This window comes from Manacus candei, unplaced genomic scaffold (assembly GCF_025592945.1).
Source record: "Manacus candei isolate 608988 ecotype Guabito, Panama unplaced genomic scaffold, ASM2559294v1 h1tg000003l, whole genome shotgun sequence".
Classification (NCBI taxonomy): domain Eukaryota; kingdom Metazoa; phylum Chordata; class Aves; order Passeriformes; family Pipridae; genus Manacus; species Manacus candei.
This window is the reverse complement of record NW_026138051.1, coordinates 100486-128451: the sequence shown is the minus strand read 5'-3', so window position 1 is coordinate 128451 and position 27966 is coordinate 100486. Positions and strand designations below refer to the sequence as shown.

General features: G+C 39.0%; 1 protein-coding gene across 10 annotated transcripts; it reads right to left on the bottom strand.

Annotated features, from left to right (window-relative positions):
* Window positions 1–214: 214 nt before the first annotated feature.
* Window positions 215–27375, bottom strand: ZC3H12B (zinc finger CCCH-type containing 12B). Of its 10 annotated transcripts, none has more exons than XM_051792461.1 (7): window positions 25228–26490; window positions 19283–22140; window positions 10946–11717; window positions 7897–8036; window positions 6964–7198; window positions 6771–6877; window positions 215–6229 (listed from the first exon to the last, which is right to left on the bottom strand). In XM_051792461.1, exons 3-7 carry the CDS (start codon window positions 11554–11556, stop codon window positions 4809–4811), a joined length of 2514 nt encoding a protein of 837 aa, XP_051648421.1. In that variant the 5' UTR covers window positions 11557–11717; window positions 19283–22140; window positions 25228–26490; the 3' UTR covers window positions 215–4808. The 10 variants fall into 10 exon arrangements, with proteins under 10 accessions (XP_051648421.1, XP_051648443.1, XP_051648453.1 ...); XM_051792483.1 differs by having other exon boundaries at window positions 19283–19337; XM_051792493.1 differs by lacking the exon at window positions 25228–26490 and having other exon boundaries at window positions 19283–19337; window positions 21084–25217.
* Between the last annotated feature and the right edge of the window lie 591 nt (window positions 27376–27966).

The window sequence follows — 27966 nt, the reverse complement described above, 5'->3', positions numbered from 1 at the left end:
TGTACCGTATGTTAACTTTTTTCCCCTGTGGTAGAGGTTCACTTGGTGTGTGTCTGCCACTACCCCACCTAGATAATTTGGGATTTTTCAATAAATCAGCTAAAAAAATACCAAGAAATAATTTGGACAGACTACAACAGTTTTTTTGGATAAAACAGCTTTTTTTGAGCTCTTGTCTAAAGAGGGTTGAAAAAAAAAAACTAGAAACAAATAATCCAATGGCTCTCAGTTTTATTAAATAAGGAAATTTTTATATATTTATAGATATATAAACTATAATGTCTCATATTATTAAATAATTGTGCAAAACGTTTACACAGAGCAGGGGGGAACAGGTGATAGCCTCTACTTCTTTTAGATTCTTAGTTCTTTTAATACATTTACAAACTTTAAATACCACAGACCAAAATCATCAATATTGTAAAATGGCTCTTCAAAGGCTAACCAGACACTGGCATGAGAATAATTTAAGTGATGGTACACTTGTCTTTTTCCACTTGAAATATTGCAGGAAATACAGTCAATGAGGGCTCTGTCACACCAACAGGCTGTGGGTACATAAGAGGAGTATTAAAGCTGAACACTCGCCATAGAAGTAACCGTGACAGATCTAAAGATCTGACCATTAGGAGTCCTGGAATACTAATGCTTCAAGTAAATTTTTGGCAAATCAAGATCAAGGAACATTTCAACTCTGGAGCAAAGCTTCACAGAAATGATGCATGTTCCTTCTCCTTAGCATGGAGTTTTAAAAATTACAATAATCAGGTGTTCCTGTTTGTGGTTTGCTGTACATCACAGGTATGCTCACATGACACCAAGTATTTTATAACTTTATAATTTGGACAAATTCTTTGTATGTTCTGACTTTATCATTAAGAATTTCAAAATGCCAAAATGCATAATTTGAGACAAACTGGCATTAAAAGTAGGTAGGGGGGAAACTCACATAGATGTTTTGGTTTTATTTGGTTTTTTTTCAATGAGGCTCCTTCTACTTGTTCTGAGCAACCATACTCCACACCTATTTTTAAGTTTAAAGTTAAAGCATTTTTTACAAAAGCTAAACAGACTCATGCTAGTAAATAAATTACATGCAGCAGCAACTAGTGCAGTGTACACTTATTACTACAGAGATTTAAGAATACCACATACTGGTTTAACATCCATTTTCACTCATTTTGTCATTAAGACTTACATTATATTTGGGTCAACCAAAAAAACCCAAAGAGATTTATAAAATTTTACAACAATTAAACAGTAATGTTTAATTCTACAAATGAATAAAGCCAACTACTGCGGCTCAATATGACAACAACAGACTAACAGCAGTGAAATCATCTACAATTTACTATACTACAGACATGTATTTCTTACAAAAAACATTAAATAACTTAGACTGACATCCCACAAAGCATTTGTTTTTTGATTTATGAGTTTAAAGTTACACACTTTTAAGTGACAAATTATGTGAAAGTAATATAGCTAAAGATGGAAGATAAGTAAATCAGAACTCCCAGAGAATGCTCTGGCCCCAGTAAAGCACTAAAATCTACTGCTTAACTCTTGTTGACTGCAGTAGTCCGTGATTTTACCTTCACACTTTTCCCCCCCTCATCTAGAATTGTATTTTCATGGATTTTATTAAAATATAGTTTCTAGAACTGTTCTCTTACAGTTTTAAGAACATTTAAATACCATGCTCTCAAAAAGAGCATTTATATGAAGTCATATTTACAATATAGACAGTTATGATCAGGTGTTAATAAGATCAACTCTTCCATGTAAGAAGAAATCTAAGCTTATGCGCTAAAGATTAGTGAATGTGTCAGTGTTTTGAATTGTCTTGTAAACATATCTGAAAACAGACGTGGATGACTGAATTATCACTTAAAGTAATTGATCAGGAAGGACTACATCACATAGAAAAGTTTCATTACCTCTAAGGAGGACTAAATAAGCACAAAATTTGCAGGTTATTTCCACAAGGCTCCATTGCCCATTCTGTAACTATGCATGGTGGATGCTAAATAGCTTCCTAGAAAAAGACAATTTGCCTTTGAAGTGCCTTAGAGAAATAGTTTGCTGGGTTTGTATTAGCATAGCATTCCCATTTTAAAAAAGGAATTATTCTATCACTAAAACAAAGGTTAGTGAAAATTTAAATGACTGGACAAATCCTACAAAAGTGGGTATCTCCATAAGCCACCCAACACTTCATACAGAAATCTCTGCTTGGTTTTCCATGTTAGAAAACATCAAAAACACCTACTAAACCTCTCTTAAAATAGTTTATAAGTGGAGAAAACGGAACAAACATTTTTCTGCATACAAATATCTAATTCCATGCAAGATGGAAAACATGAGTGCACAATAAACTTCATATCATACCTAAATAATTTATAAATTAATGTTAGAATAAAGTAAGGTCTATAGCAATTACTGATACATTTTAAACACATGCAGATGAGCTAACAGCAACATTTTTACATAAAGTTTAGTGCAAGAATGTATCTGCTTAATAAATAGACTGAAGATACCTATGTAATGCTTTGAGATGTACACACAGTATCTGTGCACATAAAACCTGGTTGTGAAAAGTTGTCCTTGTTTGTCTATAAACTACAAGTGCCCATTTTAAATAAAAAAAAATCCATAATTACTCATGGGCTACTTCCCTGTGACACATGGTGTCACAAACATTGTGGTGAAAATGTAATACTGAAGTTAATCTAGAGATTATTTTTTATACACAGTTTTTATACAATCAAGAAAAAGAGATACAATTTGTATCAACAAACAAAAGGTCATTTCTGGCTATTTGAGGCATTGCTCTCAGCTGCTTATACCATGCAAGAGAAGAGAATAAGAATTATTTGCAAATAAAAAATATGAAATGTTTTTGAAAACTGGTCAAGAGTTAAATCTGTTTTCCCCAACTATCATAAGTGTCTGAAGATTTCTTTTTTCCCCATTACCAGAGAGAATAACCAACTAATTAAAACTTCAGTTATTTTTAAATACCAAGGGTAAATACAGAGTCACCTTCAAGTCACCTCCAAGTCACCTCATTTCAAATGCATAATGACATGGTCATTTTATACATCATCTGTACCAACACAAGAATATTTATCCTGTGTGCAATGATACAGTTATCAAATGTCAGTAAATTAACTGTAGTTGCACCCATAATTGTGGTTTGTTGTTGGTTCATTTGTGGGGTTTTTTTATATGACAGGAACATATTTTGCACATGATAAAGAGCCCACGAGATATTTTGAATCAACCCAACCACTACAGTAACACAAGTGGAGGAAATGATGTAACTTTGTTTCTCAGACAAACAGATAACTAGAAAGCAGCATGCAAGCCATTATCAAAACACCAGAAACAACCCTGACTGCAGCCTCACGTTCTGTGTGTTTCACAGTAAGAAACATTTAGGCAGTGTCACACCTTCTCATGAAGAAACAAAAGGCCATAAACCAGGCCTTCTCAACTTTCATGAAAAAACTACAGTAGAAGTCAACAAGTCCTAGCTCGAGACATGTCGAGTTAGTCATGGTTCAAAATGTTGAAATATACAGTGGATTCAAAAAAGGGCGTCCAGTCAGTGCAGCTTAAAAAAACCAATAAACGCCTCTTTTGGAGACATTTAGCTACAAAGGTTTCCACCCTGAGCAAGATACCAGTTGCGCAAACAATTGCCACACAAAATTATCTCACCTGTTGAAACAGGAACTCTAAAAGCCTTCGCGAGGCAAATGCACACCTTTGCGTGGATCTAAGGAGCAAGAACCAGGACAGCTTTGCCACAAATCCAAACTGGAGCATCTCTTTTCAAGAAGCAGCCTTTCCCCCTCCACCCTTTCTCAAGTTGATCTTGTACAGCCCTCTCGAATGTCAGGCTCACTCAAACACCATCCTTGCTCCCAGAGAAAGGGCTGTAGGTACTGATGAACTTCCATGTTAACATCCCATTTTCACTGCTTCAGGTTGAGTAATCCAGTTTACGTAAAACTGGCACTTTACTTTCAGCTTGTCTGGTCACTTGGGCCAGCAGCTGCTCGCTCCACGTTTGAGAGGCAATTCTGAAGAGAGAAGCTACAGTTAAACTTTTAGTTTATTGAATGGCACTCGTGCCTTTACACTGTATGTTTTGGTCCTAATTTTAAAAAGTATTTATTTGGGTTCTTTTGGATTGCATCAACATATTGGACGATGTACTAGATATTCAAACTCTTGAGAAACAGGTCTGCAATGTAAGTACCAACAACCATATTGACATGCAAAAACTGAAATCAGTTTTTCCTTTTAGAAATTATTTTAATTTTTATCAAATTTACTTTTTCTTCAGTATTTAAGATGCCAGTAGGAAGTGTCCAGTGACAAAGCTGAAACCCTAAAAGTCATCTGGGTGTGTATAGAGCATACTTTTAGAGGCCGATTAGGTATTTATAAGCAAATTGAAAGTGTACACTAATACATGCAGCATAATTGCTAACATTAATTTTGTAGTAACAGCTTTGAGACACTGAATGTGACATAGTTCTTAATGAGCTATCCATGCAGCAAGGTATGCATTTCCTATAAAATACTATTAAAAATCCCTATATTTAAAATCTTAAAATTTGCAATACAATCAACTTTTATATAGTGCCTCAGCATATAATATGATTGCTACTGTGTACAGGATTTTATACCACCTTAGTAGAAAATATTTACAATAGATTGGCCCTTTCATGTAAGTTTTCCTCTGGGTCCTATGTGCTGTACAGTTTCATTTATCCAAAAGAGGCTGTAGTGCTTTAACGCCCTGTTCTTAATTTAGCAACAATCACAGCTGCCAGCTGTTGTGCATCTGTCATGTGGGGATTTTTTTCCATCACAGAAAGGACAATGCTTGGAGGGAAAATATTGCAGAGGTTCTTGTATGTTTGATACTGATGTTCTGGGATGATATGAGGTTCCTGTGGCTCACCACATATCCCAATCCAGGGATTCCTCCAGAGTTGCTCCATCTTCTCGGGCATGCTTCTTACCATGACAGGTTCATAACAGGGCTGCATGAGACTGTTACTCAGTGGATAGGAGTGGTAAGTGTAGGAGTCTGATGCACACGGCAGTGGATCCCAGCTGGCGTGCTGCTCTCGGCACAGGGGTGGCCGTCTCTGCCGCGTGGGGTTACTTTCATAAAGCCGCGAGTCGGAAATACTGTCCATTCTTGTCATGACCAAGGCACGGCTTGGTTGTGCAGTTGACGGATGAACATTTTGAGGCACAGGGTATTCTCCTGGACAACTGGACCGTGCTCCAACAACTGGATGCTGGGCATGTAGGCCTAAGTGGGAAACTGACTGTTTGCGAAGGGTTTGCTTAGGCTCTTCAGTTCCATAACTCTGAACTCTATTTAAGGCTTCATGGTAACCATGGGGAAAAGGCTGAAGACGATTTTGCGATGGCAGTCTGTGGTTCTTCACATTGTCTTCTGGACTGGCATCTGCTACACCCAGATACAAGTCATTGTAAGAGGAATAAGAATCATTACTTGTATGGCTTAAGCAATTGTCAGGACAGGGGCTTGAGTTTCTAGAATACATCCCCTGGTCCGTATCAGCCCCGTAATAATCTGAGTTACGGATACTACTTATGCTCAAGTTGGAGAAATCACTGAGTAAGGAATAATAGCCATGGTCCCCCAATGACTCATATTTGGGATACTGGTCAGTATAGCTAACTGAGGTGCCATGGCTATTGGTGACTAGTATAGGAGGATATTGCACACTGGACATATGTTCCAGTGAGGATTTCTGATGCATGAACTGTGAGGAACCTGGCACTGGACTGCTTGCAGAACGAGTGTTTAATGCACCAGCTGCATGGCTTTTTGGTGGAGGGAGCGTTGGTACACTTAGTGCAGAAACCAGAGACGGGACAGAGCTGGCCTCGGACTTCCGGGCTACTGATAACTTTTCCTCAGGCTCCACAGCTACTGACCTAATGCTTGGATCTGACTGACGTTTTGGGGCAATGCGTTTCACTTCAGAACTGATTTCTCCTTTGGAGCTGGATGGCCCTGTGCCACATTTGGCCAAGGCTCCCTCACTCATAGTTTTCACAGCAGATAATTTGGCACTTATTCGAAGCTCATCCGCTACTGACCTTTGAGGCTGGTTTGCACGTTCTGGGTGATAATATTTACATTTGTGCCCATAGGTGCACTTTTTACCTGGAAGAAAAGTGTTTTCAGGTTAAATAAATCAAAAACTCATCAATACCACCAGTTGCTATCTTTTTGCTTTATATCTTTCACCACTTCTCAATAGTAATATTTCTATATTAACCCCCTAAGGAATAATTACGTATTTGGTCTATACAGGCAATCAGAGACTCTGCTGCCTGTATCAATGTATATCACTGCATCAAAGGCAAGACACACCATGTTTCTTCCTACTGCCTCATGATTTCAATACTGACAACATACTCAGTGCTACATAAAACGAACCAGTTTTAACACAGTTTGTATAATTATTAATCTCTTTCCTTGACTACAAACCCGAATAAAATAGCAAAAGGTGTGTTATCCACACACCTTAATTCTCTGCTACATTGTTTTTATAAATATGTTTATGAAGGGTAGAAAAATGGACATAGTGCTTGGATGGCAACCTGAAAAATGGTGCATTTCTTTGTTCCACTAATGAAAAGCTGTTAATTGCTTGCTTCACCTACCTTTAAATGCATTAAATCAATCTGACTTGGGCACTTACCGTAAGGACACGGTTGTTTCTTATGTTCAGGAATAACTGGCCTTTTTCTTAAGAAATTTTCAAGGCTTGGACCATGGCGTCCTAAAGGATCATCAGGAGGCATAAATCTAAAGAAAAAGAAAGGAAACTTCATCAGTTTTTCCCGAGGATGCAGAATTAGCAAATTCCCTTACTTTTGAAGAAAAACCCATACTTGTCATTCACAAAAGAATACATTAGCAGCCGCTCTTCTATGAACTTCTTCCATTCTGGTTTTTCATTTTGAAGATCCCGATAGTTATCATTTGATACAATGATGCCATCTGAGTCGAAAGCAAGTTTCACTATGAATCGATCATCATAGCAAACTACTCTTCTTCCCTGAACTCTTCGAGATGGAGTGAAAACAAGAATTTTTTCTTTCTCCAATTTACGTAAGATTTCTTGATCTGTAAAATAATTTTAGTTGAGCGGCTATTAAAAAGGTTTTAAAATAAAGAAATGCAGCCTTTGAAATATGAAAATTCTTGCCCTCTTTTCTGACGAAGTATTTTGCAATTATATACAGTCCCCATATCATTAAAAAATACCTAGAAGCAGAGTGCCATTGTATTTCTGAGGTTTCAAAGCACTGAGTAAATACTCAATATTTAAACTTCATAACCACTCTACAGCTACGTACCTTTACTAAGTCTTCTGAACGTGTCAAGAACTCACTTGTTACTGTATTACAACAGCCTTCTTGTTAGCCTAGAGCAAAATATAAGTACTTTGTATGGGTCAAAACACATGCTGCCTCTTCAGTGTTCAAGATAACCCTACTAACTGAGTCCCTGGCCTGTTACTACTTATTTCAGACTCACCCAGCAAATAAGACTGAGTTCTTATATGCTTAAAAATGTTTGCTAATGGGAAAATTTTGACTATTGCTTCTCAAAAGTGTTCATACGATCCAGTAATGTTCCAAACCCCACAGCATTGTTTACACAGAAATGCTTGTTCATCTGTGAAACTGTAGTGTTTTCAAACAAACAGTTGGGTGCAACATCATGCAATGTCACATCCACAGCCCTGTACATGGGACCCATTAGAAAGATGACATTATTTTTTTCTTTTTAACCAAGGGGTCAAAGAAAATCCACGCTACCTGTAATTGGTGCATCAGGTCGAGACTGTTCTTTTCTCCATGCAGGTACAAACACAGTAATATCTTTATGTCCTTTTTCCAGAAACCAATCAACAGCTAGTTGAATTCCCCGGCAGGAAAATCCTTCTTTATTCCCATGGCTGAAGAACATGCAAGTTTTAGAAACAGCAAGGACAAACGTTACATTTGGTTTTGGTTTTTGTTGTGGTGGTTTTGATTGTTTTCTTTCTTCTAAAGCTGCCATGGTCAAAGGATATAAGGAAAACAAAGTCTGTAAAGTTTTATTAGACCTGCTTACATAATTGGAAGAAGACAATCGTACAGAGCTATTCAGCCATCAGATTACAGCAACCCTGCTACTTAAAAACTATAGAAATGGTAAAATTTCACGATCCCCAAAGTAAAAACAAATACGCATCAGGTTTTTCTGTTTTTTTCATTTTATTAGCTAAGCTAATGAGAAATATCACTTTCCCTGACAAAATGGGCTTACCTTAAGTAACACCATAAAACGTTACCACAGAAAAGGAATGAACAGTACTAGCTGTCATGGGTGGTAAGTGCTTTTAGACATCTATATTAATAAAATCTGTTTCTCTGATAAGAAACGTTCTACATTTTTTATTAGGACTTTTTATAGTAGAGAAATAATCGTGTCAAAGTTGTTTAAGTCCCATCCTCATGAAAAATTTGCTTTCTGAAACACACAAGAGTTTCTAAAACAGCACACAATTCAGATAAAGGAGTTTAATTTTTTAAAAAAGGCCTAAGAAGTTTCTGAAAGGGAAAAAAGAAATTCTTAAGAGGTTTGATAGAAACCAAGGAGAATCTTAATTAACCATCTTACTCAATCTCTGTTTGTATCATCAATAATTACACTATTTTTAAGCATGAGAAGTGTATAAACCTTGCACTTCTCAGATATTCTCAGTCTGCAGAGCAGATTTTGCATAATTAAGAGGCTTCCATCATATTAAAATTGTCTTTAGCATTATTCTATGGATTGTCGTTCAAAATTTCACTTCAAAGTTGCTCCTGTTATTGTTACTATTGTAGAATGACAGAGATGTCATTCTCTGTCTCTCTTGCTATGCTCCAATAGCTCCAATAGTAGCATAGCAAGATGTTTGCTTTTCCTGGGCTCAGGACCTTACATAAAGTAACCCTGAGGCAGATCAAAGTCAGACAGAACTAATATCCTCTGTATAACTATGAATCACCAGCATAGCCTAAGTCCTCACAACTTAAATACTGAATACAGAAGCTGCAAAGTGGCTAAAAGCATTTTTCTTTAAATTTTTACACATTTAGATTTTACAGAATTTAACACCCTTTTAAATTTTCAGATGCATATGCATTTTGTTATGAGTTGGACTTGATGATGCTTATGGGTCCCTTACAACTTGAGATACTCTATAATTCTATAAATACAGCATCAGATTTGAGCTATGCAGTAGTAAGAGTACACACACTTTTCTCCAGTTGCTGCCACATTATGCTCAGGAGTAACTCAAGCAATACAGAGACTGCAAATTCAACAGGCACAGAAAAAAAAATTAAAAAAAAATGTTAAATCCAGTTTTGATGATGTTGCTTTATAGAAACATCTTTTGGATTGATATGACCACCCCTTGGCACTGGAAAATCCTGTATATAAAATACATTTATAGGATTTGAAGGGTTTATGTATTTCAAAAGTCAGAGTACTCAATACACCTATAAAAACCTGAATTTTTGTGATACATCGAAAAAATAATAATTCATATTACAAATTCTTCTAGAGCAGAAGGCTGATAGCAAAGAAATCTATTGTATGAACAGTACCTGAAGAAATCTTTGTATCACTGATCACTAAACAGTCTTTAAATAACTCCCTCATAAAAAATTCTACTTTCTCAATAATAAACAAGTCATTGGATAGCTGAACTCTGTACTCTGCAGACATGTTCAAAACTGGCATGGGACAGGTATCTCTTGGTTTAGTGTTGACCTCACAGCCAAGTGTACATAGAATCATAAAATATCCTGATTTGGAAGGGACCCAAAAGGACCATCCAGTCCAACTCCTGGCCTTGCACAAGACACTCCCAACAATCCCACCACGTGCCTGAGAGCGTTGTCCAAATGCTCCTTGAGCTCTGGCAGCCTTGGGGCCATGACCACTGCCCGGGGGAGCCTGGTCAGTGCCCAACCACCCTCTGGGTGAGGAACTTTTTCCTGATAACCAGCCTAAACCTCCCCTGACTCAGCTCCAGCTATTTCCTTGAGTCCTGTCACTGGTCACGAGAGCGAAGAGATCGATATCTGCCCCTCTGCTGCCCCTCAGGAGGATGCTGAAGACCCCAATGAGGTCTGACCTCAGTTTCCTCTTTTCCAGGCTGAACAGACCAAGTGCCCTCAGCTGCTCCCTCACACGGCTTCTCCTCCAAACCCTTCATCATCCTCGTGGCCTCCTCTGGACACTGTCTAATAGCTTCATGTCTTTTTTATATTGTGCTGCCCAAAACTGCGCGCAGGACTCAAGGTGGGGCAAGCACCACAGCTGTGCTAGTGCAGGTTTAGCTCATGCATTATCCCTGTACCGACAGTTAAATTACTTGGAATCCTGAGCAGGCTCGATCAGCTGGAGCCCACATACTGTGAAGTTCACTGAATATCATCAGCATACAGAGCATGTAATTTTAAAAAGAACCAAGTTTTCCTCTCCTGTTTAGTTACTTTTTTTAATGTCCAGAAGCAATTTTCAACATTGTTCAAAGAACTTCAGAAAATTAAACCATCCACACAAAAGCACACTACAGGTAGATTTCTGGAACAAAAGACCTGAGGAGAGAACTTGGGTTTAAAAGGAGGGGAGGGGAACTGGAATACGGATTACATAATTACATAATTAGCATAATTAAAATCCTAGACTAAAGAGCCCATAAAATAGATGTATTTTCAGTGTAACAGTATACACGACTTAAAATTACTTTGCCATCAACATTGATTTTTCTTATAAACATTTTAGTGATTTATTTATTTCAAACATTGTGACAGGCAGACCCACCTCATGGCGACATTGCTTCCATCAATGACAATTGGCCTCAAGTTATCGCTGTTATCCACAACTTCATCTTCCAGTGACAATTCAGGGCTTGCAATTTCCTTTGGGCAAGGACCTCTTGGCACCAGAGTACTGGTGGTACTGCTGGCAGTGCTTTGTCCCTCTGACTCACTTTTGTTGCCAAGTCTCACAAGCTCTGCTAGAACATCATTGATGAGTGCATCTGCTCCCAATTTATTCAGTACAGCCTGGATCTGATCTCCTGCATACCCAAGCTTTAAAGCAAAATCCATTTTAGCTTGGTATTCCTTGTCCAAATTTGTTTTGCATTCATCTACCTTCAAGTCTTGCGTGATACTGCTCTGTGAAAAGCTTGGGCGATCCAAACAAGGGGACCGGCAGAGTGGCCTATGTGGTTTGGTGGAAACCTCCTTTTCTCTCCACTGAGTAGTGCTACAGCTGCTTCTGAAGTATGGTTGTTCAGGCTCACTTTCTGAGCTTGTCCATTCCTCAGATTCAGCACTGCATTCCCCGGCATCTTGTTCCACATTTCTGTCTTCTCTGGAGTGCCTCTTCTCCATTTTCAGCTTCCCTACCATAGACCAGGCCGTCATCACGTTCAGCTTCCAGCCAGAGAGCTCAGTTCTCTTTCATTTCCAAAGCCACCTGGAATTCATATTCAATAGCATCATGGCCAGTTAAAAGTTTACACGAGGCTGGAGTCAATTTGCCTTGCTTACTGTGTTCTGGCATAAACAACACCAACATGAAGTTCCTTAAAAAGAGGGAGTAAAGTTAAAAATTAGGTTTCAAGCAATTCTGCAAAATACTCAGCTACAATGATTTTGTTTACAAGTCAGTAGAAGTCCCTAGTCATTCACATTTCTATGTAAAACTGATCATAATAAAGCCTATAATTACACTGTCTCTGTAATCACAAATTAAACTCTCCCCCCCCAATTACTCTACCTACCAAAAAAAAAAAAAAAAGACAATTCTTACACAATAAAATTACAGCTGGAATGAATGGATTATCTCAGTAATATTTAAGGATAATAAAACAGAAAAGGGTGACCCACCACCTTCACTAGAAAGCTGTCATCTACTGCAGAAACTGCCTGTCTACATTAGCAACAACTGTCCAACATTCCAGTGCGCATGAAATTTAACACAAACCCTTTCAGCCTCTTTTAGAAAGGGTTTGCTATCAGAACCAACAAGTTAAACTGGCTGCTAGACATGTAAAGGTCAGTAACAAGATGCAAAAATATCCTACAAGATGATCATCTTGTGCTGTGTTTACTGTACCTATTGTACTGAAAATTCCCAAATCAAGGATGGATATTACTGCATTTTGTCAGAAAGTCAGGATACAAACTTGTAATTCTTGTCTTATACCAGAAGAATATTTGTTCAAGGAATTCTAGAGAGAGGTCTGACTAACTAGAAGATTCAAGTTAACCTGTGAAGGGCTTAACTAACATCATGGAGATTTTGAAAAAGTTTTTAAAAGCAATTGCACATACAGCAGTATATATTTTACATAAAATGGTAAACTAAGACCTATATAAAAACGCAGGTAATCAGAGAAAATTGATTATCAAAGTAATTGGCTAGAGGTCTACTTTCAGAAAGCTGCAAATTCCTCTCCTCTGCAGAACAGCAGATTGAGAATGCAAGATCCAATGTGAATAATGAAAAATAACAATAGTTTTGAAGAAACCATTTATTTTAAATCCACTTTTTAATTTTGATAAGTCTTGCTTTTTGCAGCATGGTCAGTTATCTTTGTGCTGGCAAATGCTGCAGACATAAGCTGTGGGTGCATGAAAAGCTCTTTCCCAGGATTTCTATAAGAATTTTTATGACTCTCAAAAGAGGCACAATTTTGGCACTGGAGCAAAGATTTGTCAAAGATGCAGTTTCTTAATAAGCTCCTCATGCACCCAAAAGCAGCAAGCAAACAAATAAATACATAAATAAATAAAAGTCTAGTTCATGGTCTTAGGGGGAATTGTTGGTCACTACTGTAACTAACAATAAATTTATCTCTCTTTCATGCACCTTTCTAATCTGCTCTCATATCTCTCACATCCCTTCAGACTATGAGCAAGCATTAAAAGAAGACAATTTTTTCCTCAAAAGAGCATGAGCACTCAGCCAAGCACATAAATTATTTATATGCAGAAATTATCAAACATACCTGTATTTTCAAAAATCGGATTCCTATTTCCACAAGAGACCACAGTGGCTCTTATTTAATTACTGTGGTTGACCAAAACAGCAAATAATAGAATAAATACTCCCTTAATGTACATCAGTGTAACTCCTTTGATGTACAGTAATGCCAAAACTAAATGTAAATATTGGGACTAAATGTAAATATTGGGAGTCCGACCTGGTGGCAAAGTTGCATCTAGTGTAGCTACAAGAAGAGCATCTCTGTCATTCTTAATTTTATTTGTTTTTCTTTCTAAAAATAGAATTTTAAATTTTTTCCACAGAACAACGTTCAGTAGATACCAAAATCAAAAAAATAATAACAGAAATGCTGACATGCAGGAATATATCAATTTAGTGATATAGAGCAAATATAATAAACATAAACCCAAAATTTTACGTAGTAAAAGTATCTTCTGAAAAACAGTACAGACATTTTACAAAGCATTATAAGTGACAAAGGAAAAATGAAAGAATCACCAGTGTGAATGTAAGTCAGAGCTTATTCATTCTGCGTTTTCATCCTTTTGGTTTTAGGTAATAAGATGGTGAAAATCGCAGCCCCTGATATACCACTCATAGAATCATAGAATGGCCTCTTTACCTTTTGGGAGGATCTCTCCTAATTCCTTTGGGACAATTTACAGGTGTTTCCCTGCTCCTCTCTGACACTCAGAAGCACATCCTTTCCCCTGATTAATCTAGTTTAAAGCTCTGCCAGTAAGTCTCAGAAGGCTTTCTTTCTTGACTATTTCCCTACATTAGATGGTGGGTTTCTGTTGCCTATGAGAGATTTCAGAGAACAACAGCTCTAGAAGAGCAATAAAATTTGATAATCAAAACCATAAAAATGTCAAAGGGTCTCTGAGACAGGACCGTATTGGCCTAAAAACAACAACGAATACTAAATTATCTTGGTGAAACAAAGATTATTAATCTGCAAACTCTTTATACAGTAATATATAATTACTGTAAGCAGGAAAAACAGTAACATTCCACAAGACTGCACTACAAGTTATGCAAACAAAAACACAAACACATGCAGAGACAGCTGCTCAAAAGCCTAATTTCCTTAGGAAAGGAAGCTAATTAAGGAAAGTGCTAATGACTTATATGTAAAAAAAATCCTAAAAGGTCAAGTTTTGAGTCAATCAAGTTTTTTAATAAAGAAGAACCATATATTTTCATATTTTCATATATTCGTATTATTTTCATATTTTTTCAGCCTGGAGAAAAGGAGGCTCAGGGGGGACCTTCTGGCTCTGTAACCCCCTGACAGGAGGGGGGGGCCGAGGGGGCCCCCCTATTAATAGCTTAACCTGGAATGGATTTTAATTAGGTCTTGTGTATAACCTTGTACCGTACCAAAACTGGAAAAAAAAAAAAGGATATGTAAAAAAATTACTGTAAAAGAAGGTTTAAAAACAGGTTATCACCACACTGCATCCACAGCTTACAAAATATTTCAGCTAAGGGACACTTTACAATATGTGCAATAAGACTAATTTTTTTTCAAATTATTGACACTATACTGCTTTGGCACTGGACAAACAGTACGATTCTGCTGATCCAAGTTTAAAGAGCTCCATTCTTCTTTAGAAGTTGTCATCTCTCTAAGCTTAACGTCACAAGAATGTTTTTGGCCTTTGTTAAATTTATCATGCCTGTTCTTTCACCTCTAGTAAATGCTCCTAACCCCCTTCCCAGTGGAAATCTTCTAAGACTGATAAGCCATATGTTCTTAAGACTGGAAAAAGCCTTTAAAGTATGATGAAGAGAAAGGAGGTTGTTTGGGTTTTCAAATTTACTGCTACCTTCTCCACTGGTTTTATTTAACAATTTATTTTCCAGAAGTAATCCATTTAAGCCAATTTTTAGAAGACCAATTTACATTATCTTATAAACACATATATATTAATTTAAACTACCAGCAAAATATGTTCCTTCCCAACTGGAAATTAAATCAACTGGACTCACTCAAAGAGACTGTTATTATTTTTTTTTCTTAGTAATAAAATAATCTGGGTGACACTGTCACTATTGCTTTCACATTTAGATTTTTCAAACTTTTTTTTGGTTAATGACAACTGTTTAAGTTTTGCTCTTAATTCTGACCACTCTTTTTTAGCTGGAAAATAATATATCCTCTTGCATATAAACTGATTTTACCATTTTGTTGCATTATCCCAATTCCACATACATATTTCCAGTTTTCTGTTAACATCATATAAGCAATTTATCATAAATTTCATTTGTCCTTTCCTGAAAGTAAGATCTTATTTTAACAAGGAGATATTTTGATCATAGTTAAAGCTAAATAATTCAGAATTCAAAAAAAATTTTAAAACGCACACAGATATGTAATTCTAAGAACAATTCACTACTGTTGGCACACTCACTTCTGTCATGCTTACAAAGAAAGCAGCTCAATCCATGGGAGGAAACAGTTCTGTATATCTAGAACTGCTCTCTGTCAGTCCTGTGTTGTGGTTTACTATTCTTTGGTTGCTAGTGATAGACTGGTGGATCTATTATGAAAGCTCCTTCTATGGAAACACCCACTTCTGTGAGTCATCCTGGAGTTTCTTGTCTTTTTCGTTCATGTCAACCTTTGGTTGAAAGCCACTAACTTGGGAAATTTTAGCTGTCTCATCTCTCTTTTGGATAGCTGTAGAAAAATATGTGGTCTGTGATGTCATATTCACTGTTTCAAATATTTTAGATGGGAATTAAAAATCTGCTAAAAGAGAAAGAAATCTCTAGTTATCTTCAAACTATTGAAAAACTAAATCACAGTGTTTTATAAAAATCTCCTTTTCATATCTGTTTAGGATCTTCTGAGGAAGGCACTGGAAGTGAAAAGGTCCTGTCTCTATCAGCTTAGTTCTTTCTACCAAGATATATCACAGATCTTACACACACACACACACACACACACACACACACACACACACGAAAAGACACAATTCCTAGATATTGTAATTTCTGGAAAAGTAAGGAGTCTTTCTCCTTCCTCCAACACTGAACACACAAAGCCAATCTCTGAAAAGGCAACATTTGTCCAATAGGTTAGATAATCTGTTTTAGCATCAGCTGCCATGTTGACAGAAAAGGAGGGAGGCCATCTCCAGAGCCCACCTCTACAACTATGTGCACTTTTGTACAAAGAACTCCTAGGAGAAAAGACAGCTTGCATCTCTCCATCCTTAGCCAGTTGCTCCCTCCGTGCAGCTTAACTGTTCCATTCTACTGCATCCACAGAACTGGCATACTGTGGGATTTGTTCCCAAATGCATAAGGTTAAGATTTTTAAACAATGAAGGTCAACACATTGTTGGGCCAGGAGCACTGAAGCAAACAGACAAAAAAAATCAAACTACAACAACAAAAATATTACAGCATAGGACCAAATTTCCCCACTGACCACTGAGAGAGGGCACTGAAGAAAGGAGTATTGTGAGTGATAATCTCAACTCTGCATACAAAATTCTTGCTTGAAACACATTTCTCAAGGTAGTATCGGACTGAATAGTACAAGTGTGAACCATGGATTACATTTAACCTAGTGCAAGCAATTCATGCATCATGTAGAATAAAATTACAGTTTTCAGGAAAAGTCTTCGGACAGGGATATCTTAGTTGACCTCTTTTTCAGGAAACAATTCGTGATCCACTGAGAATTCTCTATTATCTCATTGCCTTTATGCTCACTTTTCCCTTACATACAGAAAAAAAAATTACTGGGGGGGGGGGAAAGCACTAATTATCAATTAACAGAACGATCCTTGCAGATAATTTTCCACTTTTTTGTTTTCTTATTGCTTATACTGTATACTTTTTAAAAGTTAGTATAGATCCATTAAGGAATTATCACACTGTTGGAAACTATAAGGAGAGACAAAGAGAAAGAGAATCTTTTTAAAAATGATTCAGTGTTCAGGGATGCTACAATCAACAGATCTCCAGCACTGTACTGTGCTACAGCACAGACCAGTGCTTCCTATAAAGAACTGTAAGGCACTTCCCAAGGACGTTTTTCTGATCCTTAAAAACCTCCCCAACACGTGACTAATTGCTATTTTAACGACATTACAATTTGAGCTTGCACGACACACACGCACAAAGCACCAACAAACCAACAACCACCAAAATGCATTGCACAAGTCTTCAGCAATGTGACAAAACAGTATTTATTAGGCAGTAGTTATTGTCAGAGGATACAAACCAAGAGCAGCTCAAGATGGCCTACGATTTTGGATTAGCCCTTGATTTTGAAATTCACATTTCTACAGTGCTCATGAAAAAAGTGACACAACTCAACATTGGTGTTTTCATGGCACTGAGGACACAACTATCTTGTATTCTTATCTCAGGAGCAGCACAGATATTACACATTACTGCTTGCTACTCTGAATATTTTCTGAGGTAGTGAATTATTTTATCTGCTGAGAAAGCCCTTAAAGTTGACAAAGTATATGAGTCACAATTAAAACCAGTAGTTTTTTCTCATTCTAATTATACACTTAGGTGATACACATCTGCTGAGACAGATTCACAGCTGAAGAAAAGTGGAAAAATATTCCAAAATTAACATTTGGGTATTTCAGAATGAATGAAAAACTGGAAGAGTCGTACTGCATGACATTATAGGCAATTATCTCTTGTCCTTAATAAAAAGGCAAAAGTTGGAGCTTTGTAGCATTTTGCCTGCATGTATATATACCTCGAATCACTAGATTTTCATATTTATCATGATTTAAACAGAGATAACAGGAACACATTTCAGTTTACACATGCATATAATAATACATATATTGTAGTTCAACAGGAATTAATCACTTTCACCAATTTACTTTTGAACTTTAGAATGAATTATTTTCAGCATGTAACAAATGTGGTAGCTTAACTTATCTAAATTACAAATGTTGCAACACTGTAGGAAAACAGGATAAAACAGGCTTTTGAGAAAATTTTCCTATTTAAGTTGGCCATTTGGAAATTGAAGTGACTGCAGAATTTGATGCTTTTAGAGAACTACAATACTCATAATTTGCAGTTGTGGCACTAAACCTGCATTATATGGGAAAACTGTTGTTTAAACATGTCTCAAAATGGCTTTTCGTGGTCTCTTTGCAAACACATGCTTCTTCTTCCCAACACCCCCCACAGCAACTGTTATCTCCCATGCAGGGATGTCCTGGGAAGGTGTCCTGAGGTGTTTCTCATTGGTCCTTGTTAACCCCTTCCTGTGATTGGGTGTTCCTGTAAGCCCCTTGAGACTTCTACTTGGTTACTCTGTGAATCCTCCTAAACCCTATAAATGTAACCCCCCAACAATAAACTCTCTCTTGCCTCCTCTCTGCCCGGTGTGCTGTATCCCTGCCGGCCATGGAGCCACGTGGGTGGGGGGAGAAGGGGAAGGCACCTCTCCCCTCCAGGCTCAGGGCCTGAAGAAACCCCGGACGCTGGAGTTCCCTTTCCCTATCCTTCAAGACGTCAGAGTGGTTCCTCAGATGGAAATGGAACTAGAGCTGGGCCGCCCCACGCCATGGGGGGAAAGGGATCCAGATGTAGTCACAGTTTCAAACTGTATTAAGACTGTCCTAAGAGCTTTCATACTTAGCAAATAACACTCAGATAAGCATCAAGTTCAGTGACAGATGTATAGCATATATATTTTGATACAGCTTCCATAAAAAGTCCAAAATACATACAAGTGAAGGAAAACAAGTATATTAGGCTTTAAAACCAGCTGCTTTTTGATGCAAATACTTGGCATTAACATCACTTACAATATATTTTGCTCGCTGAGAAGTGAGGAATGTTCTTAATTTAAAAAGAATACTCTAATTTTAAGATGCTTAAAATTGAACACCTGTTCAAATCCTTCTTGTACTTTTTAATCTAATAAATTAGAGATGGTCTAAAGTAAGATCTGAGCACAGATCTGCAGTTCATTTATAAATTTAGAAATATGTATAATCAGTATTTGCAGAATATGCGCTAAGTCAAGTAGCATTTTTAACAGAAGCGTTAAAATGGCAGATCAGACTTTTCAGTCCCTTGATAATCAGAGCCACAAAAATGACAGCATTTTGATTCAGTTTAATTTTTTCTTACCGTACTATGCAATGTCAGCCTCAACACATTGCTGAGAAGTCTCAACACTGTCATTCTGATGAAAAGAGAAACATTAAATTCACACAAATCAAAGGCCTAATATTGTACAGTCTTTTATCAAGTGAAACTCAGAACAATATAAAGAAAAATATTTTACTTTTTCTACTATGACTTCTCTGAAAAAAACCACTACCATACATTAAATCTAAAGTAAAGTACTAGCACCTTACACCAGCAGTGAACACCTTGTCCTTAAAATATTGAAACAGCAACTGAAAAAATAGCCTGCTAGCTGTGGTTAGTAATAATTTTTATTTAGAAGCTTCCTCCTTTCTGAGTCAATTCAGAGGTAGTATTTTAAAAGAAAAAGAAATTTGCCAGTTCTGTTTCTCCATCTGTCTCTCTCCTTCCCTTAACCACCTTTGGAGAAGAACAATAAGGAATGTGACTTAGCACTCTTTTATTAGAGAGGCAAAGGGCAAGGGAAGATTTTTCAGTGTTGGCTCACCAATCCAGATGAATGTAATTATTACCACCACCCAACCCTAAAGGGGATATTCTTCCTTGACAAATGCTGACAGAACACTTTTAATGGTAGAAAAAGTTCAGCTGTGCAGAGAGGACTGAATTTGAGGAATCCATACACCAGGATATAGAAAACCAGAAATTACTTTAGAAATACCACTAAGCTTTGTCTTTATGATCTTATGTATCTTATTGTGCCTTCATGTGTCTTGTCTACACTGAACAGTGATGGAAAAAACCCACCATATGCACACACATATAAATAGACAGATAGATATGGCCATATATATACATATACACATAAGTTCTGATTCTGTCAGTGTATCACTTAATAAATTTCACAGAGCATTCCAGAAAAGTAAAATAGAGTTCTCCCTTCCCAAATGCTGTAAGTGTTTAAAAGTCACATGGTTGTTCTCCTTCCTCACCAACCTCTAGCCCTAAAATCACTTTACCACAGTTGGCTCAGTTTAAGAACATCATGAATGCTGTTTGAGAACTCTGGAAATTCAGGGGCAGTGCCAACGATGTAGGGTAAGCCACTGAGCCAGCAGACCAGGTAATTTTCAAACTGGATGAGAATATCTGTGGATATGAAAAACTAGATTCGTGAAATCATGCCACAGACTCTTAACCAAAACACCTAAGCTAGGAACCTAATTGTCCATGACTCTCTCTAGAGTATGAAGAAGATGACAGGCTCATCATGACAGTTGGAAAAGGGATTGGGTAGGAGTTTTTCTGAAGGGAGAGTTTGGTTTTTAAACACAGATTAAATTTACAGTGCATCTCAAAAAAACAATTGCACCTGTGAAAAAGGGGAACAACATCCTGCAACACAAAGGCAAGAAAAAACCAATCATGGTAGACAAAAATATCTTATATAAGCATTGTCATGAGAGAAAGTAATTGTACAACTACCACTCTAAGGACCTAAGTTTCTCACTTTTCTTTTCAACACTGCTGAATGCAAGTGATTGGTGTCTGGCTGGACTACTGCACAAGGCATCAGATAGTGACAGTGTCCTTCAACAATGACAAGACAGCTGAATTATATACAAGAGTCACTACTTATTACTTCCCAGGCTGTGAAAGTTAATGAGCGCAACTGTGCCTTTTTATGTTCTATTTCATCAACATTAGACTAAATATTACATTTCTAGTAATCAAGACTTAAAAAAAAAAAAAAAAATAGACCCTTAAAAAGAACATCTCATTATTTGCCACTGAGTTGCCACAAGTTACAAAGTTAGATTTTGGTTTTTTTTTGGCTGACCTTGATGAAAACTTCCTCATTCAGCTAAGCAGAAACGGTACCGAATTGCAGTGTTACTGTGCTCAGCCTCTCCATAACAAGCAAGACACTAAACAGAAAAGCACAGCACTGCATCAGAAATAAGACCTCAAAGACAGTGCTCAGAATTTTATCTCAAACTGTAATATTGTATATCACAAAAACTAGGTAGCTGCCCTGCAACACTGTCTGCCGAGCTTAAAGAGTATGACTGAACAACTGTGGCACTTTTCCATGGCTAACCTTCCACAAAGGATTCAGAAATTAACCTACAGACCATTTCAGAAAATGCCAGGAAAAAAAAAAAACATGAACCTACCAACAGACACCAGGGAAATGAGTAAAAGCATTTTGATTAGCTAGAAGTCTGAGAAAGTAAGGCCACTTCTGGAAATCCAAAATAAAACCTATTAAATACTAGGGTCATAGTAGATTTAGAACATTAAATAGAACAATGTATTCTTTACTGTGCAAATATGCAATTAATCCTTTGGCCCAAATCCACAGCTTTTACCAAGAGATCTTGCCAAGAAGTCATTTTGCTTCAGTGATGACTACAGGATTTAACTCAAACCATACAACAGAAATAGTACCACAGAATAGAAAACTTGGTAGGAAAGTATCTGTTTTTACCGCATTCTTAGCATATTATGGAGTTTTGTTAAACTGAAAAATAGTTCTAAGAAACTAAAATAACACCTAAATGTTCGAGGTACTTCAAATTTACTTCAGTAAATACTTACAGTGATCATTAATACACTATGTATAGGACTATACATAAGAACAAGCTGTGTCTAGCATGTCACAGAGAACCTGAAGGAATCAACAAGGGAGGGCTGGGTTGGATCTCAGGAAAAGGTTCTTCCCCCCGAAGGGTGGTTGGGCACAGCCCCAAGGCTGCCAGAGCTCCAGGAGGGTTTGGACAACGCTCTCAGGCGTCTCACGTGGGATTGCTGGGGTGTCCTGTGCAGGGCCAGGAGTTGGAGTCGATGATCCTTGTGGGTCCCTTCCAACTCAGAACATTCTGTTATCCTACAAACTACAACCCAAGTACGAATTGAAAAGAAATGCAAAGCTAATATAAAATTTAAGCAACTTGCCTCAAACTTCATTAATTTTGTCACTCTCATAAGTATGAATTCAAAAGGACAGGATGAATAGTTAGAATTATACATAGAGGAAGCAGCATTTTAGCTGTTTCTTAAGATACATGATTCCTGTATGGAGTTAACCCAACCTAAAAAGAACAGGTAGCACTGAGCAAAAGACAAGTAAAAGTACAGGCCAGACTTCTGAAGGGAAGGAAAAGGAATATTTCTATTGCATTAGGTATTTAACCATATTTCCTAGGACAGAAAAAAAAAAAGAACTATACAGTAAACAAACACCTATAGTATCCCTTTTCCACGAATATTCCCTTTGTAGTAATCTTAAGGAGCTACAGCTAGCATTATTCTGTTGTCCCTACTAAGGCAACATTTACACTTCAGTTGACAACATAAAATAAGAGCAGACACATAACCCCTTAAATATTATTTGTGGGCAATTCCTAACAAACTGAGATAATTAATTTAAATCTGTGACCAAAGCAATACAGTGGTTCTCCTAATCCACATTCTGATTGGAGGGCATTCCTACTACCTAATCTGCAGATCTAAATGACTCATTAATGCTCCTGGAAGGGAAAAAAAAAGTTGTGATTGCAGCTGAGTCAAAGACACGTCAAGGATGGGTTGCATCCTATCATCTTAACTTACACTAATTCAATTTGTAATGGAATATTTAGAACAGTACTTTGAAATAAATTAAATGTTCCTTTAACAAGAAATCTCATCAATCTTCATGAAACCTGAAAAACAAAGGGTATTCTGATCCTAAAGATCTCAATATACAGGACAGACCCTCACATGCTCTGCCATTCAACAAGAGGATTGTAACTCAGGATGTAACTCACCTGTTAGGACAGAAGCTTTCTGATAAATTGAAACAACCACTTTAGAAACTACTAAAAAATGCCTAAAGCACAGAAAGACACCTCGCTCAGTAAGCCTCAAATGGTAGCTTTACTGAGCATCAAACAGTACCTTAATGGAAAACAGCAAGACGAGCTTAAAGGATTCTCGTGACTTTAGATTTTCACACCTGTTACCTTGCTTTTGAAAAAACAAAGTCAGTCCATGGCTAATTAGGTCTGCTTTCAGCAAGGGACTAAATGACCACTTAAAGGAGGTCCAATCCAAACTGATTATTCTTTTACACTAAGATTCCTTCATTCTTACAATGACAACATTGTTCATTTCCAAGGTGAAGAAGCTGGAAAGTCATCATCAAAAGACAACAGAAAAACCCTACCACTTGGATTTGAAAGTGAAAACAGCAAATCCCCATGCTCCAGCAACTAAAGGGAGATCTAAATAGGGCCAAGGCCTGAGGAAGGTTTTTGTTTTGTGTGATAGGTTATTTGTTTCAAGGGATGGTTTTTTGTTTGCTTTTTAAATCAGGAACACGTAGAAATCAAAAAAAAAGGAGACTTGTCAAAGAGGTGGAAACTAGTATTTGATCTTAAAAAAAAGAAAAAGCATAGAGTCAGGCGTTTTAGTTTGAAATAGTCACTTAGTTTTGACTTTATGTGATTTGACAGAGGTGTCCGTGCGTTCATGAAAGGAGTGCATACAGTAAACTTCTTGTGGATGTCCTCACTGAAGATAATTAAGTCTAAACCTTTGGCTTTAACCTAAGGTTGATGCTCTGTCCCTGTTATAGCATTCCTCTCTAGTCAACTGAAATAGAAGTTGACTCAGCTAATCAGAACCGATATTAATCTTGATGAAGGGTCTCTCTCCAGATGGAATCAATATGGAAAAGGAGCTGTTATATTTCAACTGTGGAACCAACAAGCACCTTGGTCTATGCTGGGATTTGTAAAACACTTTAGTTACACTGTACAATGATATCCTAATGAAATTCTAGAAGAGGCCTACAACAAACCATGTAAAGCCTAGGTTTTATTTTGACAGGGTGAATCCATCTGCTTTTTAGCAAGCAATGTCAAAAATAATTCATGTAAGAAAATCAAATACAATAGCTACCTTTACAACTCAAAGATACTTCGCTAAAATACTTATTTAAATATAAAAGAACATATATATTTGAATCAAAACTGCCAGCTAATGTAGAGTTATTATGGCCAGTCTCATGAATAAATTGGCCACCTCAGAAGAATGAAAGGACATCTCAGGAGATGCTATACTGCTTAGCGTTGCACTTCCAAATACATTTGCTAACTCTGAAATACATCAAACACAACACCTACATATCATGGCAGCAGAAAGCCTACATCTGTAAAGGTGGTCATGGTATTCCTATTTCCAGATGAATTATCTGTGTTACCATGAATATATCATATCAAATACAGCTTATCAACAAAAAGGGACAGTTCACAGGAAATAAAAAAAAACATCCCACATTACACATTTACATTAACAGACGTAAAGCATTTTAAAAGTACCAGTATCATTAGTCAAACACCCTTTTCATTTATAATGTCTAGGAAAAAAATAGCCTTTTACAACAAAATTACAAAAAGTGAAAAAGTGAAAGTTTATATATTTAAAAATGTATCTTAGTCCAGCCATGAACACATGGTTCTTCAAAGCTCTTTGAGTCTAGCAGATTCCATGATCAAAGGAGGACAGCATTCTCAGAGGTGTGTGAGGCAGGTAGCATTACAGTAATTTGTTTTTTTTTTCATTTTTTTTTCAAATTATGAGATGGACAAATCAATATATCAAACTAATTTACAATGTGGCAACACCAGGGAACTCCTTGTGAGTTTATAAATTGCTTTTCTTCACCTTGCCAAGCCCTGCTGCCTTCCTCATTCCCAAAAGCTCCAATGCTTCTGCTCTTGATGTAAACAGTAACAAAGTGCAAGTGACAGAAGCAATTTGTTTTACTTCTGTTATTCATAGATCTATAGTAGAATTATAAGTGTTTAACAAAATGACATTTCAGTTGCAAACTGTAAAGTGGCTAGGAAAGTCAAATCCAGCAGATGTCTACAATGGAATAATTTGCATTGGAAAAGGCATCCAGAATGATCAAAGAACAGAAAGCCAGAACTTACCTAATTCATAGCTGTTGACAGTAAGAATTCACTTTCTTACTAGTTCATCAGCATATAAAGTGTCATTGGTATCCATTCATCCGCTTAACCCTTTTTCTGTCCATTCTTTCTGAACGGTGTGTTTGTATGCAGTTAGATTTTCTTTTTTTTAAAATACATCTTATAGAGGTCATTCAAATGAAAGTGACTTAGGAAGCTTAACAGACTGCTTCTTTTAAAACTTGCTAAATATTATTTTAGAAGACAAATATATCACAGGTCTGGAAAACATCGACAGCCACAAGACTAATACATGGGAAATATATATCACACTGAAGAAGAAAAGACATATTCGAAAGGCAGCCAAATGATTCTAAATTTGAAGATGACCTTGACATTCCCACTAACCCATTTTTCCAGCAGGAAGCCAAGATAATTTTGTAAGTGACATTAGCCACACTTGTGAAATATACCTTTCAGTTCTACATATCATAGTTTGTTTATGACATCTGGCAAGCAAAAGATATATTTCATCAGTAAAGGATAGCCCCTATACAAAAAAGACTACTTGACAGGCTCTTCAATTTCAATAAACACACCAAGCACAAGAAATCAGATGGACCTGGAATGCTGCACACTCAGAACTACTGATAGGCATAATGGAAGTTCATAAATGACTAGCATTTTTGTATTCTTCTTATTCTTTCTTCCCATTTATGACAACACATGTTAATCACTCAAACACATTGCAAGATTAAAAAAATGTAAAACAATATCACACCTATCTCAATAAACCTGAATTCAGATTCCCACCTATCAGAAGATCCAATATAGCTTTTGATTCAATTTTACTGTTTGTTAACTTGTGAAGGAAATATACAGCTCTTGTGAAATATAATTTCGGAATTATTTAATGACAATTGGAACAGCAGATGGCTATGAAAAAATAACATTTTTAAATTAACTGATCAGAAAAAGCATCTCAAACCTCACGTATATTGCATGAGTGAGCAGTTCCTTATTCACAGTTGCACTATAAAGCAAAATGGAAGGATGTAAGTTGCACGCATCAGGTACCCTCTACAAAAGTAATTTCCTTATTTCACCACCTTTTTTCGCTAATGCAAGTTTCATGCTACTCTTCTTTTGTTCAGACACTGAACACCTTCTTAAAACAGCGCGGTAAGGCAGCCTTCGCAATCCCTCCTCGGCGCTTAAAATTACTTAAAATTGCTAAATGAAACCAGGCCAAATTCCCGGCTGTGTCCCCAGCTGTCCAGGCCGTTTCACCTGCGCTGCCGCAGCAGCCCCCGGACCCCGAGCCCGCTCCTGCAGGGCTGTGCGAAGGACGGCGCCGCCGGGTCCCCGCGAAGGCCCCGTGTCCCCTCGTCCAGCCGGCGGCCAATGCGGGGCGGGCGGCAGCCGCAGCGACGGACGGCCAGGCCAGGCACCGCCGCTCCCGGTGCGCGCAGGGCGGCGGTGGCACCGCCGGCGCCGCGGCCCCGCCGGGACAACGGCCCCCGGGCAGCGGCACCTCCGGGACAACGCCCGCCCTGGGGCAGCGGCGCTCCCCGCGCTGCCCGGAGCGCAGGGCCGCCGAGCAGGGCAGGGCCGCCGAGCAGCGCAGGGCCGCCGAGCAGCGCAGGGCCGCCGAGCAGCGCAGGGCCGCCGAGCAGGGCAGGGCCCCACGGCCGCGCCCGGCGGGCGGCAGGGGGCGCCCCACCGCTCTGCCCCGCCCCCCACACCGCGCGGACTCCGCGGGGGGGTTGGGAGGCTCCACCGCCCCCCCGCTCCGAGCCGCCCTCGCCCGCCCTCAGCGCCCGCCGCCCCCGGCCGGGGCCTCACCCGCTGTTGTCGCTGCAGACAACGCCCGCGGCTCCCTGCGGGATCTGGGGGCGAAGAGCTGAGGGGCGGCGGGGCTCGGCGCGGCCGCGGCACGGGCCCCACTCCGGCCGCTCCCGCCGCATGGAGGGGGAAGGGCCGGCCGGAGCGATGGGAGAGGAGGGGGCGCGGAGGAGCAGAGCCAGGGCGGAACGCGATGGAAGGGGAAAGGGGGAAGGTGCGGGCGCGGGGCTCAGCGCCGGCGGGAGCGCGGGGGCCGCTGCCGCCGCCTCATCCCCGGCCGCGCCGCACCGGGCCCGCGCCGCCGCCCGGCCGCCGTCGCCCGGCAACGCGCGCGCCCTCGCTGCCGCAGGCGCGCGGCTCCGCGTGCGGGCTGCGCGTGCGCCGCCCTCAGGAGCGCGCGAGGCCAGGCTTCCCTCTCCCTCACGGCGCCAGGGGGCGCTGCTGGCACGGACAGGGCACGGGGCGGGGCCGGGCGGAAACGGGAACGGGAGAGCGCAGGGCTGGGAGAGGGAACGGGAGGGCGCAGGGCTGGGAGAGGGAACGGGAGAGCGCAGGGCTGGGAGAGGGAACGGGAGAGCGCAGGGCTGGGAGAGGGAACGGGAGGGCGCAGGGCTGGGAGAGGGAACGGGAGGGCGCAGGGCTGGGAGAGGGAACGGGAGGGTGCAGGTATAGGGAAGGGGACGGAGAGAGGGACAGCGACAGCTCGTGCTCCCGCCGGGCACCACGGCTGATTGCTGGGGGTTGTCGTGTGGTGGGAGCCAGCTGCGAGGGGGATGTGGGCTAGGGTTTCGGAAGAGAATGGGAAAAGGGAGACATCTCCCTTGGCGTTGTCCCCTACGGACATCTGACCTCCTGGCTGAAACAAGATGAGGCGGCTTGCAGAGAGGATGGCAGGTGTTCTATAAAAACACTGTC

Excerpts from the sequence above, each read along its gene's own strand:
- ZC3H12B (XM_051792473.1), bottom strand. The coding sequence starts at position 11,556 with ATGACGGCCTGGTCTATGGTAGGGAAGCTGAAAATGGAGAAGAGGCAC. Across the intron at positions 7,199-7,896 it reads ACCTGATGCACCAATTACAG|ATCAAGAAATCTTACGTAAA; the intron begins GTAGCGTGGATT and ends ATTATTTTACAG. Across the intron at positions 6,878-6,963 it reads TATTCTTTTGTGAATGACAA|ATTTATGCCTCCTGATGATC; the intron begins GTATGGGTTTTT and ends CTTTTTCTTTAG.